Raw genomic sequence first — 14322 nt, forward strand, 5'->3', positions numbered from 1 at the left:
TACATGTAGTTTTAAATAAAAATGTCTTTTTTTTTTTTCAGCCCAATATCCATGTGCCTAGGTAAAATTCTCACACACTAAGAAGAAAACTAATGGAACTTTTCCTTTCTTACATGTGGTTAACTTCAACTTTATGCAACCAATCTTAATTTTACAGACTCATGCTTAACTTTTAAGTAAGTATCTTGCCTTTCAAAAGCCACCTTAATATATACTAAAGCAGGTGAATTTGTAAAAAGAGAAGACTTTAGGTTAGCAACTGAATCACAGTGGCAAGAATTCTAGAATTCTGATATGTCCCCGTATGAGGATTTGGGGAAGGAAGAATGAGTATTCGTATTCCCTCCTTCATCCAAGCACGTCAAAGCATATCAGAGAAAACCATCAGACCCTCACATCCATTCGAAATGCTACCAACTAAAATATGAGCATTTTGAACCACAAAAATATTATGTAAGTATTCAAATAAAAAAATCAATGTGAAAAATCAAAATCATCTGTTAAACCTCCAATTTTTACTTTCAGAGATTGCTGATGCCTATGTCAATGTATCTCAAATAGTTTCCTTTTTACACATTTAACTCAACTTTGATAGTATACCTACCAGACCTGGACCAGGTTAATTGCATAGGAAGATTTTTACTATGTTTACATTTTTCTTAAATTAATTTTAAAAAAGCATAGTAAAGAGTCTGAGGACAAATTATTCAACTGTTTATCATACATAAGACCGCATGACTATAATACAAAGGGGGGTTCTTTTTTTCATTTAACGTTACAATATACACAGCAAGTCCGGACTAGATCTTACAATCTGAACACAGGTATTTAACCTTTTCCATGCTGTTTATGTTTACAATGCACAGAAGTCCTGTAACCAAACTGTGTAGTAAAGCACACAAAACTGGACTGTAACATAACACAGTATGCAGAAGCATTGGATTTTATGATTTTCTTTATGTAAATATAGGTTTAAAAACTGCTTTAGTTTTTTGGTGCTTGCTAAGATGTGGCAACCAGCACAGAAAAAAAAATGACCTGACCCATATGATATCTTAACCTTATATTCCTAAACAGCAGTAACTACTGAATTCCTTTTGATATTGCTATACTCAAGATGATATCCTTTTATTCACTGTAAACCTTCATGAACTACCAAGTTCAAAAAAATCATCCACAGGCTTGACAGTTAATTACAAAATAAATATGGATTTCCTGATAAACAACAAAAAGTTTTTGTAGTTTATAAAAATGAATATTTCCAAGTTTCCATTCACATTTACATAGTGTTTAGCCTTTCTTTTGTCACTGTTTACATGTAAAAACCTGCTTTTGTTCAGAAAAAAAAAATGACCTAGTCAGCCACATGGAATTGACCAATAGAATGAAACGCGGCGTTCTGCTGAGTCATCTTAAACAGGTTATCGGCAGAGGTAGATTACTGCTTCTTTTCTAGGCTTCTTTTGATCCTGGACAGGTAAATTACTTATCTTCATTCTCCCAATTCAACCGCTCAAAAGTGTCACACCCCAAAATTGGTCAATTTAAAATGGGAACACAAATTTAGCAACTGCCAGACTGTGTTACATTAAGGCAGCGTAATCTCAACACGAGGCACCTGTTAAATACCAGCCTGTCTGCTCAGGTCACGCATGAGAGTTCTGCTTTACTTGCGCTCATACTCTGGACCTGTTGGTGCAATCAAGGTCTTGCTTTCAAGTTTACAAGTAGGTTAATCAGGAATACAAGAATCAACTGCTGGTTCCATAGCTTCTGGATCCAGTGTCCCTTTACCTTCAGAAGCCTGAACACACTTAGAATGTAACAGATGTTGTAATCTTGAATTAGATGTCAATCTATTATGTTCAGTACACAGATTGCTGTAAATGTATTGGCTATGGATTCAACAACAGTTCCAGTTTTGTTTAAGCAATAGTACAGCCATAATTTTCAACTGACATTTAAAAATGGTCTAGTTACACCTTGTGTCAAAGTGCAGAACTGCTACATTATTGGTTACAGACATCTATGTGCTATAAAAACAGCTTTGGTACAATAAATTATCAAAAAAGAAAATAAATTTTTGTAAAATTCACAGCATAATTGTGAGGCAAAAAAGCAGTCACATAAAATTCTGCATTTTTTAAAAATGTTCAGGATGAACAGAAGACATCTTTGTGCAGAAGAAATGGTGGATACCACGTGCCGAGAAAAAGCAAAAGAAAAAGTAAAAAGCAGGAAGGGACACAGCTGTAGCTATTTCCATCAAAGCAAACCACTACTTCTGTGACCTTCAACCAATAAGGAAGTCAACTTTATGACACACGCAAAGTGACCTTGCAATACCTTACAATTAGTGGGTCACAAAAGTCTATTTTAAAAGAAAGGCCTCTTGAATTACCCATTCTCTGTGTTTTCAGCATTAAGGACTGTCTGCAAAAGCATGTCCAAAAGTGATTGCATCTGAAATGGTAGGCTCTTCTAATTTCGAGTCCAAATCCATAAGGCCAAAGGTTATCCCAAAGACCACCACTCAGACCTCCCCAGGACTGGCCACGACCGACCCGTTGATTGCTTCTCAGTGCACCTTGGTTAGGAGACCAGTCACGTTCCATCCTATCTTCCTGTGGCCTCTACAACAGGAGAGCCACAGGATCCCATGTAATTGCTGCTTTGCTCCTCAGTAGGTTCAGATAGGAGAGTTCTGATCCCCGCCACTCAGCATGCTTACTGTGCCTGACAAACTTCAACACAACCGTCCCTTTCATACAGCTGAAGATGGTGTTTGTGGAAGCTGGAGGTCCCTCTTCCTTACAGTACTGCATTTCCGTGCCCAAGTGTGTTTAGAGGACTTAAAAACCCAAATTTCCCACCCTCCCACCCAAAACAAAACAGAACAAAACAAAACAAAAAAGGGATGAGGGGGGACAAAAAGAAAAGAAAAAAAAAAAACACCCTCATGGGGCCCTTTATGCAAATTATGTGCAGTGCCTTTTACTTTAAAATTAGTTGGCAAATGACCAAGACCAACATCTGAACATTAACTTTTGCTGAATAGAAAAACAAAAAAACCCACTATGACTGGGATGTGGCAAGTTAAAATGGGGGAGCAAAAAGAGGATACCTCTGAGCTATCCATGAAGATGGGTTTGGACATGGCTCTTTTAAACACTTCAATGTCCCTTTGCAATCTTTTCAAGTTAAAAAAAAAAAAAAGTCAGCTTTGCCCTCTTGTAGCGGTTCAGTGTGTTAATCTCCTTCTGATTCAAGCAGCTTTGCACTTTGTTTTTGGAAAAAAAACACCACTTCTATAAAAACACACAAGAAACAAACTCAAGTTTCAATGTAGTCACGAGCTAGCTACAGGACTCTGTTGCACACAAACTCCTGTCATGGGGGACTCTTCTCTATCAGCCCCTTGCCTCATTGTCAGATGTCCTTCAGTCATGTAATGTGCAGGACCTGTATTAGCAGAAAATTGGTATGTTGGATGTCCAGCTATGCCAGTCTCTTGGCGGGGATTGGAGTAGACGGTCAAATTAACGTCCATAGCTCCATTCTGTCCAAAGTCCAAGGTATTAGCAGCCACTGGGCGATTCTGGTAGGCCTGATTGCCTTGATTACCAGTAGAGGAGGAAGATGTCGAGGAAGAAGTCGTTGAGGAAGACAGGGATGTCATGGAGTGGTGACTGTGGCCAACCTCCATAGAATCTTGGGTAGAGGAGCTATTCGTTGGAGAATTGTAGACCCTTGGCCTGGTCCGGTTACCCAAGGCTTGTTGTCCATGGTGGTGGTGATGGTGGTGGTGGTGGTGATGGTGATGGGAACTGTTACCATGGTGATGATGCAATGCATTCTGTTGAGGGGCTACATGAAAGGTTGTTTCTTGAACAGGATGAGTTTCAACAGTGACCTGTGTAGGAGCTTCAGTGCCTGACCAACCAAGAGGAGCAGGAAATTGCTGACGCACCTGAAAGAACAGATTTTTAAAAGGATTTTTCAGAGGACTGTTTCCAAGCTTTAATCTTCCATCAAAAGCCATGACACTAACAAACTAGCATCACATTAATCAGGGGGAAAGAGTTTTTGAAACTTTTAACGTGTTAAGACAGTTTTATAACACAAAATCCCAAATACATTCAAGGGCAAAAAATTTCATCTTGAAAGCTGCAATTTTTAGGAAGTTATATCCTTAAACAGGTTCATCTATTTCACTAGCCACTGTCCTTCCTTGAGAGCACTGTTTATGCCAGGGGTCAGCAAATATTTCCTGAAAAGGGCTGGATAGTATTCTGGGGAGGTCCAAAAGGAAGTCTTACTTTTCCCTCATGTCCTTCCTCTCTCCATCTTTCTTCTTTCAATAAAGGACTACTATCTACCTAGCTGCTCAACAATGCCTCTGTCCAACCCACGAGCAAGAACTTACGAGTCTACCTGTGAAACAGATTCCAAATTTGGCCTCTTCTCTTCATCCCCACCATCATTTCTTGCCTACGCTAACACAACAGCCCCTTAAATGAACTCCTTGCTTCCATCCTTGCCCTTCTCCAAAGGGTAGCAGGAACAATCTTTTCTTAACACAAATCCAATCACTTCCCTATTTAAAATCCTTTAATGACTTCCCACTGCACTTAGAAAAACAAAACAATCCCAAATGGATACAACGATCTGCATCATCTGGCCAATGCCCACTTCTCTAACCTCTTTCTCCACCCATCCTATCCCTGGCTACCTGAGTTCCAAACAAAGAAGACCTGCCTTCCATTCCTCCTCTGGGTCAAAATCTCTCAAATGCCTCAGTGTACTAGTAACACGCTGCTCCCTTCTGCCTAGAAATGTTATTTCTTGGATTTTCTTATTGCTTGGGTATCTCTTTTTCATCGCTTCAGTTCCAGAGCCTTCCCTGACCACTCTGGCTGATGTTGCCTCAACTACTGTGGCAGAAGCTACTGGTTGTGCACAATATTCTTCTCATTCCTGAGCACATGGCTACACAACATTTCCCAACCTCCCTTGTACTTAGTGATGGCCATATGTCTAAGCTGTCAATGGAATGTGAATGAAAGCTTGTTATGTCACTGCTAGCCTGGCACACAAGATAATACCTCCCAAGTCCTTCTGCCTGCTGGACACAGTAGACAACTAGGCCCTAGGGCAGGGTGGAACCACAAGATGGTAGGAGATCAGGACCTGGAAGACAGCCCAGCCACTAACCTGAACACCTATTCTGGACTGTTGCACAAAAATGAAGGAAACTTGGTACTCTTTAAGCTACCATATTTTGGGGGTCTATCTGTTATATCAGAGTTTGGCCTACTCTAATTAATACATCCTATCCCACAAATAGTCTTTCTCTACCAAATTATCCTTACTTTCTTTTTAAAAGCTAATGCTACTTGCCATTTTTATTCACGTTCATTTTATCTACTTGTGTCACTGTAAGCTCTAGGAAGGCAAAAGGCTCAGTCTCTATCACCAGCGGCTGGCACAAATTGTTAAGTGTTTATTCAACGAAGGTGGTCTGAGAATCAAACTTTTAAGAGATACTACTGAAAACAACCAGTAGAAAAGTTGGCAGTGAGTTCTCAGAAAATACTATATGGTTTTTATATGAAGTTAATCAAGTTACTGGATTAGAAAAATCACATGGGGGGCAATCTGGCAATAGTTATCAAAATTATAAATCACATTACCCTTTGCAACAGTCATTCTGCTTTCAGGAATTTGTATCACAGATAAAATGTCTATGTGTGAATGAGACATGTACAGTGGTGCCTCCTTATCCACAAGAGATACAGTCCAAGATCCCCACTGGATGCCTGAAACTGCAGAGGACCAAACCCTCTATATATACTATTTTTTGATCTGATAATCTAGATGGCTACAAAGCAAAGTAACTTATCTACTGTGTGGACACACTGGACAAAGGGATGAGTCACGCCCAGGGTGGGACAGCATGAGATTTCATCGTGCTACTCGTAACAGAATTTAAAACTTACAAATTGTTTCTGAAATTTTCCACTTTATATTTTTGGACCGTGACTGACGGAGTAACTGGAACCCTGGATAAGAAGGGACACTACTGTACAGGGTTATTTATTAAACTACCATTTGTAAATAGTAAAAAACGTTGGAAATGAACTAAATGCCCATTAATAAATAGGGGACTGGTGGCCAAGGTGGCTCACACCTGTAATCCCAGCACTTTGGAAGGCTGAGGTGGGAGGATCAGTTCAAGACCAGCCTGAGAAACACAGTGAGACCTCACTGCAGGGTGTGCTGGGACACAATTGTAGGCCTAGTTACTCAGGAGGCTGGGGTGGGAGGATCACTTGAGCCCAGGTGCTCAAGGCTGCAGTGAGCTGTGATGGTACCAGTGCACTCCAGTCTGGGTGACACAGCAAGACCCTAGCTCTAAAAATAAATAAATGAATAAACAAACAAACAATAGGGGAATGGTGAAAAGACTTACGGAATATCTAAACGACGGGATACTGTGCAAATAACGAAAAGAATGAAAAAGCTATTTACTGATATACAGAGAGTGCTCCAAAATATATGTCAAGACTAGAAAAACCAAGATGTTTTGAAAGAGTTTGCCTGGTATGGTACTATTTGTGTACAAAGGGTGGATGAAGAATATGTACTTGTATTTGCTTGAATATGTATAAAGTCTCAAAAAGTATACAAAAAACTAATAAACTAATAACACTGGTTTAGAAATTGAGGGGCTAGAAGGCATGGAAGGAAGGAAAACCTTTCGCTGAATTCCCTTTTATATTTACTTATTTTTAAAACCATGTGACTATATCAACCACTCAAAAATTAAGTAATAAAAAAGGATTTGAAGCAAAATCTTGACCTCTGTGAAATCCAGGTGGGAAGAATGCCATGTCTTATGCTACTCTTGTATGTGTTTGCTGTATGGAATAGATCTGGAAGAAAGAAAGGGAAGAAGACAGGCGGATAGTCTAAAAGATTTAGAGAGAGCCCCTGGGAGTAGTGATACTTAAGACCTGAAGCATAAATAGTAGTTACCAAAACAAAAGGAGGAGGAAAAGAGCGTTCCAGGCTGAGCGCACAAGAAATGTGAGAAAAGTAAGAGAGAATGTGACATATTACACAAAGTGAAGAATAAATTAGTGTGACCAGGGTGAGTGAAGAGGAGAAAGAACGGCCTTGGTGGGGACCAGATCCTGGAAAGCACCGATGCCTTGGTAAGAAGTCTACATTTCATTTCAGGTAGAAGGGCAAGTCAAAACTGGTTTAAAGTAGGGAAAACAGGCCGGGTGCGGTGGCTCACGCCTGTAATCCCCGCACTTTGGGAGGCCAAGACGGGCAGATAACCTGAGGTTGGGAATTCACGACGAGCCTGGCCAACGTGGCAAAACCCCGTCTCTACTACAAATACAAAAATCAGCCAGCATGGTGATGTGCGTCTGTAATCCCAGCTACTCAGGAGGCTGAGGCAGGAGACTCGCTTGAACCAGGAAGGCGGAAGTTGCAATGAGGAGAGATCGTTCCATTGCACTCCAGCCTGGGCGATAGAGCAAGACTCCGTCTCGGGGGAAAAAAAAGCAAGGAAAATATCAAGAACAGACAGCTTTAGTGAAAGCTCACTTGGCTGCAGGGAAGAGAATGGTGCTGATAGGTGAATGGAATTAGACACCCCAAGACCGTTTTAGACACTCCAAGACTCTTTCTAGTAAGACAAGTCATAACAATGAGGTAAAGTGAAAGGTGGAGAATAAAAACGTATTAAGATGTGGTGAATCCAGATAATTTATTGTCTGATTCAGTGTGGGCAAAGAGGGAGAGAGGAGTGCCCCAAAATTTATGACTTGAGCAAATGGGTAAATTTAGGGCCATTTTTACAAAGAATGGCAAAGTAGAAGAGTTGGGAAGGAAGTGAAAATGATGACATCAGTTTATGTGCTGTGTGTGCACATATTGTGGAGACTTTCAAGGTGACATCTATAGTAATTATAGTAAACAATGAGAAAGGCCCTAGGGGTTCAGAAGTGAAGTCTAAGTCAGAAGTCAAGACTTAGGAGCAACTAGCATGAAGATGGTAACTGCAGGCCCTGGCAGGTGTGGCTGAAATCATCCAGGAAACATTAAGGGGAGTAGGGAAGGGACATGGGTCATGCCTCAAGAACACCCAGGTTTCAGGGGTGGGTAGAAGAAAAAAAATCAAAGAGACAGTGAAGGAAAGGGCAGAGAAATGGGGGGGGCGGTGGGGGGCAAAGAAGAACATCCTGCCAAGGAAACCAGCAGTGACTGTTTCAAAGAGTGGGGAAAAGTCAACACTGCCAAATGAAGTTGTAGAATGCAGAAAGATAGCATTAGGGTGTCCATTGGACCCATGAATAAAGGTCACTGCTGACACTGGCAGGAGAGCTGGAGGGCAGGACCTAAGTGGAACAGGCAAACAGGTCTTCAGAGTAAAGAGACAAAGACCACAGGTAGCAGAAGTATAGGGAAAGAAAGGGGGACACGCAAAGGTGCTGCTTAAGATGGGAGAGGCCTGAGGATGAGGAAATGCTGATCAACAGAAAAAGCCAAAAGAGGAGACAGTGAAGACAACCGGAGCTGAGGGAGACCAAAGGGCAAAGTCCCCGTGACGGCAGGAGAGAGAGGATCAGGGCAATGAGTGGGCTTGGCCTTAGGCAAAAAGAAACATATTGCTTCTAACAAAAAAGGGGTAGAGGAGAAGTGGACAGTGCACACATAGGCAGGATCATGTATTCAATGTTACAAAGCGGAGACAGTTCCTGTCTGAAGACTCTTTTCCTTACAAAGCAAAGACTGGGCAAGAACAGAGAAGGGGAGGGCAAAGGTTTCTAAGAGTAGAAAAGTTTGAAACTAGGAGTGGATGGGACAACTTGGAAAACATGTAAGACTGCCCAGCAGAGGTTGGTGAGTATTAACAGTGCTGACAAACAGCTGCATGTGGGATTTTCTCTGGCACCATTCAGCTGCCCTAGTCACAAGAATGGAGAGCACTCTTCATCAACAGCAGTTTACTCATCCATCAAATACTACACTGGCCTCTCACCTTCAAACACCATCATGCAAAACTCGGTATGAACCAACTTACAACTTTATTAGATTATTTAAATATTTTTACCATCACCATCTGCTTCACTCCAATTTTGAAAAAGTACTTAAATTAGATCCTCTTCAACAGGTTTAAAAACAAAACAAACAAAACAACAACAAAAAGACTCAAATCCAGAAATTGATTCAGAATCCAGGACTACAAGTGCTAAAAAATCATGGGAGGAAGCAGGGTCAAGTCATTAAGATCATGACCCAGGGAAATTTACTCAGCCCATGAAGTCTCAGTTTCCACTATAAAATGGGAATCAAAAAAGCATGAGGCTCAAAATGCTGCTTTGGTAAATAAGATAAACACAGGAAAAAAACTGTTCAAAACAACAACTGTTATGGCCCCAATAAGTGTTAGCCACTTCTAGACGAGGAGGAGGAAAACTGCAAGAATGTGCTTCTCTATGATAAATACTGACATTTGCTTAGGAGAACGTCATGAACCTCTAGGGTAAATGATACGGTCATTCTAAAGGCACCTGGCATCTAGGCTGCTCCACCTGAGCATGGTAGGTGACGCAAGCAAATGAACCACGTGCGAGCTCACCTGGGGACTGTGTGTCTCACAGTCCATGGCCTGCACGGCAGCTGTGAAGTGCCCACCACTGTGCCGATGCTGGTGCGTCGGATCCGACCGGGCTCTCCCACTGTTGCTTGTCCCCGATGAGCCACCTGAAATATCACAACACAAAACAACTGTGAGTTTAAAATTCATTTTGTTCAAATTTATACTCTGAAGCTATACCATTAAAACTGAAAGTATTCACTCACACACATACAAAATCTCTAATATTAACTTGAAAGTATATCACAAAGTCTTCATATTCTCTGACTAAAACCAGCTTCTCTCTCGTCCACCACTGAACTAAAATACAATGAAGTCTGGTTAAGGTAGGGGAAAACTCAAGCAATGTGGACAAAAATTCCATTTAAGAAGTAATTTAAAATGCTGGTTAGTAAATAGATTTCCAACTGCCAAGCAGAATTTATTACATGCGTAACTAAATATTGGAGCTTTGGGGGAGATGAATTTACTACTAACTACAAAGAACAGATTTAAGTAACTGCTCCCCACTGTATTAACAAATTTAATCAACACTTTAAAATAATCCCACTTCATAAAGAAAACAGAAAACATTCCCAAGCCTAATCTAACCGCAGCAGCACAGACCTGAGCTTGACGATGTACTGGAGGTGGTGCCCGAAGACTGAGACTGCTCCATGGCGGGGCTTGTAGACACACTATTACTTGTATTTGTACCTTCATCGGCTGTTTTCTTGAAGAAACTGTGCTGCAGAGCATAATAAGGTTGAATTCGAGTTTTTGGGTCATAATCAAGCATCCTTAAAATGAGGTCTTTGAACTTCAAGTAGTCAGCGACCGTATGACCTGACTCCCCAGCACGTCGCCCACCAGGTCCTCCTGTTTCCACTCCAAGAATGTTATGAAGTTTACGGGTTCCTGGTGGTTTGTACTCCTGTAAGAGAGAAAATGAAAGGCTTTCTCTAAATTTGGTGGAATACGTAAACACTCACATAATTTAATTTCAAATATGTTTAAATATGTATGTTGAGGCCTTTATTAAAAAGGACACTTCATAGTTGAATCCTCTGCCTTTTCATACATTACTATCCCAAATGCATGGTAGTTACAGTTCAACATAATTCTGAGAACAAAAATGGCTATAAAGATCATTTAGCCCAGGGGTCAGTAAACTATGGCCTGATCCAGAGGCCTGGTTTTCTACAGCTCCAGCTACAAACGGTTTTTCTGTTTTCAAAGGTTGTAAAAACAAGCAACCAAAACCAAAACATATGCAACAGAGGCCCACCAGGCTGAAAGCATTTTCTCTCTTGTCTTTTACAGAGAGCAAGCATGCCCCTGCCCACCCCGGCTGGGAGCCTCTTTGCTGCCTAACTGTGCACCTGCAGCACCTGTTACACTTCCTTCAGCAACAGCAGCCCAAGAAAGCTATGGCAATGACACCAAGGATGTTCTACATAAAAAGGCACTGGCCTAACCCTACCTGCTCACGGTAGAAAAAGAGAAAATTATGTATGCTTCCCTTTAGAAAATCTATGTAATAATAAATTAATGTGTGTTAAGATTTCCTGAAAACTCATTTTTTGACAGGTAATACTATAACCCTTAAAACCTCTATAAATATTGAATTTATTAAGAATAGCATCACCAGACTTCGACTTCTGTTACAATGCAGAAATGTGTGAGATGATTGTTCCTTCTCTAATAACTCATAAAATCACTGCCTTTTAAAGACCCATCAGAGAGCTGTCTGAGGATCCAAAACTGGAACAAAAATCCCCTGAATTCTACAAAATGAAAAGCCTCTCCTCAAAGAGACCTGCAGCGGGAGAAGGTGCAAGCATGCCACAGGTGAGCGAGAAGACTCCAGCCCAAGTCTGAACCAACTTCTGACGGCCAGGAGTGGACAGACAGAAGGATGGGGCAGTACAGCAGGAGGAAGGCGATCTCCCAGGCACGGAGAGTTACGAGTGGGGCTGCTGACTGGACAGTAATGTATAGAGACCACTAGATTTTCCCTGGTTCTAAAGACACAAACACTGCTGAAGGGAATGTCCTTATCCCAGCTCAAAACATACGAAGACAGTGGGGAATGGAATCTAAGTCAAACAAGCAAAGCCCAGAGTCAGCTAAGCTACAAAAGAGATCAACTCAGCCCCACATGAGGGGCCTGACAGAGTAAGAGGCCTCTTTCTGAGGGAAAATATGATTCACTTCCATCTTTAACTGTTCTTAAGCAAAGAAAATTTGTCACACATTTAAAAATTACAAACATTTTTAAAAAATGACGTCCACAATCACATGAAAAGAAAAAAAACCCAATAGAAGATACACATAAATAAATGGTGCAGATGTTGAAAAGTAGCAGACTGGAACTTTAAAAATAATTATGATAAGTTACTTCTGATAAATTAAAATAAATAAACAATTTAGTTCAAAAGGTGGACAACATATGATGTAGAATTTCAGAAGAGAAAAACTGTATTTAAAACAAAATAGAAATGCTAAAACTAAAAAATATAGGCCAGGCTCATGCCTCTACACCCAGGTTGAGGTGGGAAGACTGCTTGAGTCCAGGAGTTCAAGACCAGCCTAGGCAACATAGCCAGACCCCGTCCCTACAAAAAATTTTAATAGCTGGGTATGGTGGTTGCACCACTCCTGTAGTCCGAGCTACTTGGGAGGCTGAGGTAGAAGAACTGCTTGAGCCGAGAAAGTCAAGGCTGTAATCAGCCATGATCACACCATTGCACTCTAGCCTGGGTGACAGAGTGAGAACGTGTCTCAAAAACAACAGTAACATCACATGAATCCATTTAATGGATTCAACAGCAGACTAGACTCAGCACAAGGAAAAAAAATATCAGTGAACGAGAAGATAGAAAAAGAAATTATTCAAATTAAAAACACAAACAGAAAACAGAATGAATAAACCAGACAGAGACCTCTGGGATGACATTCAGCTAACTAACATACACATCACTGGAGAACTAGAAGAAAGACGAAAGCAGAACAAATATTTGGCAAGACTATATCTGAGGATTTTTCAAAAACTGATGATAGAGATCAACCCACAGATCCAAGAAACTCAGTGAACCCCCAGGAGAATAAATACAAAGAAAATCATACCTAGGTAAATAGTCAAACTGTGGAAATCAAACAAAGAGAAAACATTAAAATCAGCCAGAGGGAAGAGGCGGAAAATAATATATGCAGGGGAACAATGCTAAGAATAATCACTGACTTCTCTACAGAAACAGTGTAATCCAGAAAAAGTCAATACATCTTTAAGCAATATCGTAACATCTTTTTCTTTCGCTGAAAGAAAGAAGTTAATCTATAATTCTATATTCACTGAAAATATCTTCCAAAAAATAAAGGTAAACACGTATTTCAGATCAACATATGCTGAGAGAATTCATCAGGATAACTTATTCATTATAAAATAAAAGTTAAAGGAAGGTGTGAGGCTGAAGAAATAATACCAGATGGAAGCTAGGAATTGCAAAAAGGAATGAATAACACGAGAAAAGAGCAAATATAAGGATAAATATAGAAGATCTATTATCCTTATTTTATGTCTTTTTAAATTTCTTTTGTGTTTAAATCTATTTTTTATTTAAACAGCCAACAATGTGTTGTGAGGTTTATAACATGCAAAAGTAATACAAGTGCACAAGAGGTAGATAGAATCACATGATTATCACACTGTTTAACAAGCAATATATTATTATTTGAAGGTAAACTAATGTTAAAGGTGCTTATTATAAAAGGAACACTAAACATGACACATAGAGGAATAAGTAAAAAAATCAATACAGGAGATAAAATAAAATGCCAAAAAGGATTCAACAAACCTCCCCCCAAAAGGCAGGAAAGAAGGAATAGGAAACAACGAACAGGAAAGACAAACAGAACACAAATAAGACAACAATCTTAAACCCAAAACTCTGAATAATGGGTTAACCACTATCAGACTAGATTAAAACACGACCTGACCATATGTTGCACACAACACAAAAATAATTCTTTAAATATAAAAGTATGCACAGGTTTACAATAAAAGGGTAAAAGTGTGTGTGTATATATACACATGTTGCATATTCTTCTTCATATATTTTATATCTACACACACACACCATGAAAATATCAAGAATAAGAACACTGGTAAGACTATAGTGATATCGGACAAAGCAGACTTAAAGACAAACATTACTAGAGACAAAGAGGGATATTTCAGGATGATAAAAGGGTCAATTTATCAATAAGTCATAACAGTATCAAACATGCATACACCTATTAACAAAGCTTCAAAAACCATAAAGCAATGTTACAAAGGGAGTCTAAGACAAATCCAAACTTATCAATGAAGACTCTTCTCTCAATTACTGACAAAATATACACATACACACAAAGATATAAAAGATATGAAGAAAAATATCAAACAATTTGATCTACATTGATAGTTGGAGACCACTACACCAAACAAACACAAAATACAATTCTTATCAAGCACACATAAAACATTGGCAAAGACACATTAGATGCTAGGCCATAAAACAAGTCTCAATTTTAAAGGACTGAAATCACGTTCTGTGACCAAACTGCTACTAAACTAGAACTCAATAAGATATCTAGAAAATCCTCAAATATTTTGAAATTATGTA

The 14322-nt window shown here is 39.8% G+C and overlaps 1 protein-coding gene across 21 annotated transcripts in view; it reads right to left on the bottom strand.

The window, feature by feature from the left end:
• Positions 1 to 698: 698 nt before the first annotated feature.
• Positions 699 to 14322, bottom strand: part of DYRK1A (dual specificity tyrosine phosphorylation regulated kinase 1A) — a 150065-nt gene continuing 136441 nt past the window's right edge. For all 21 annotated transcript variants that reach the window (XM_063639276.1, XM_055279688.2, XM_063639274.1 and 18 more), the window contains 3 exons: positions 10283 to 10589; positions 9659 to 9783; positions 699 to 3970 (listed from right to left, as the gene is read on the bottom strand). In XM_063639276.1, coding sequence (XP_063495346.1) covers positions 3350 to 3970; positions 9659 to 9783; positions 10283 to 10589 — 1053 coding nt within the window. In that variant the 3' untranslated portion in view covers positions 699 to 3349. The remainder of the gene's footprint in view (positions 3971 to 9658; positions 9784 to 10282; positions 10590 to 14322) is intronic.

This window comes from Symphalangus syndactylus, chromosome 5 (assembly GCF_028878055.3).
Source record: "Symphalangus syndactylus isolate Jambi chromosome 5, NHGRI_mSymSyn1-v2.1_pri, whole genome shotgun sequence".
Taxonomy (NCBI): domain Eukaryota; kingdom Metazoa; phylum Chordata; class Mammalia; order Primates; family Hylobatidae; genus Symphalangus; species Symphalangus syndactylus.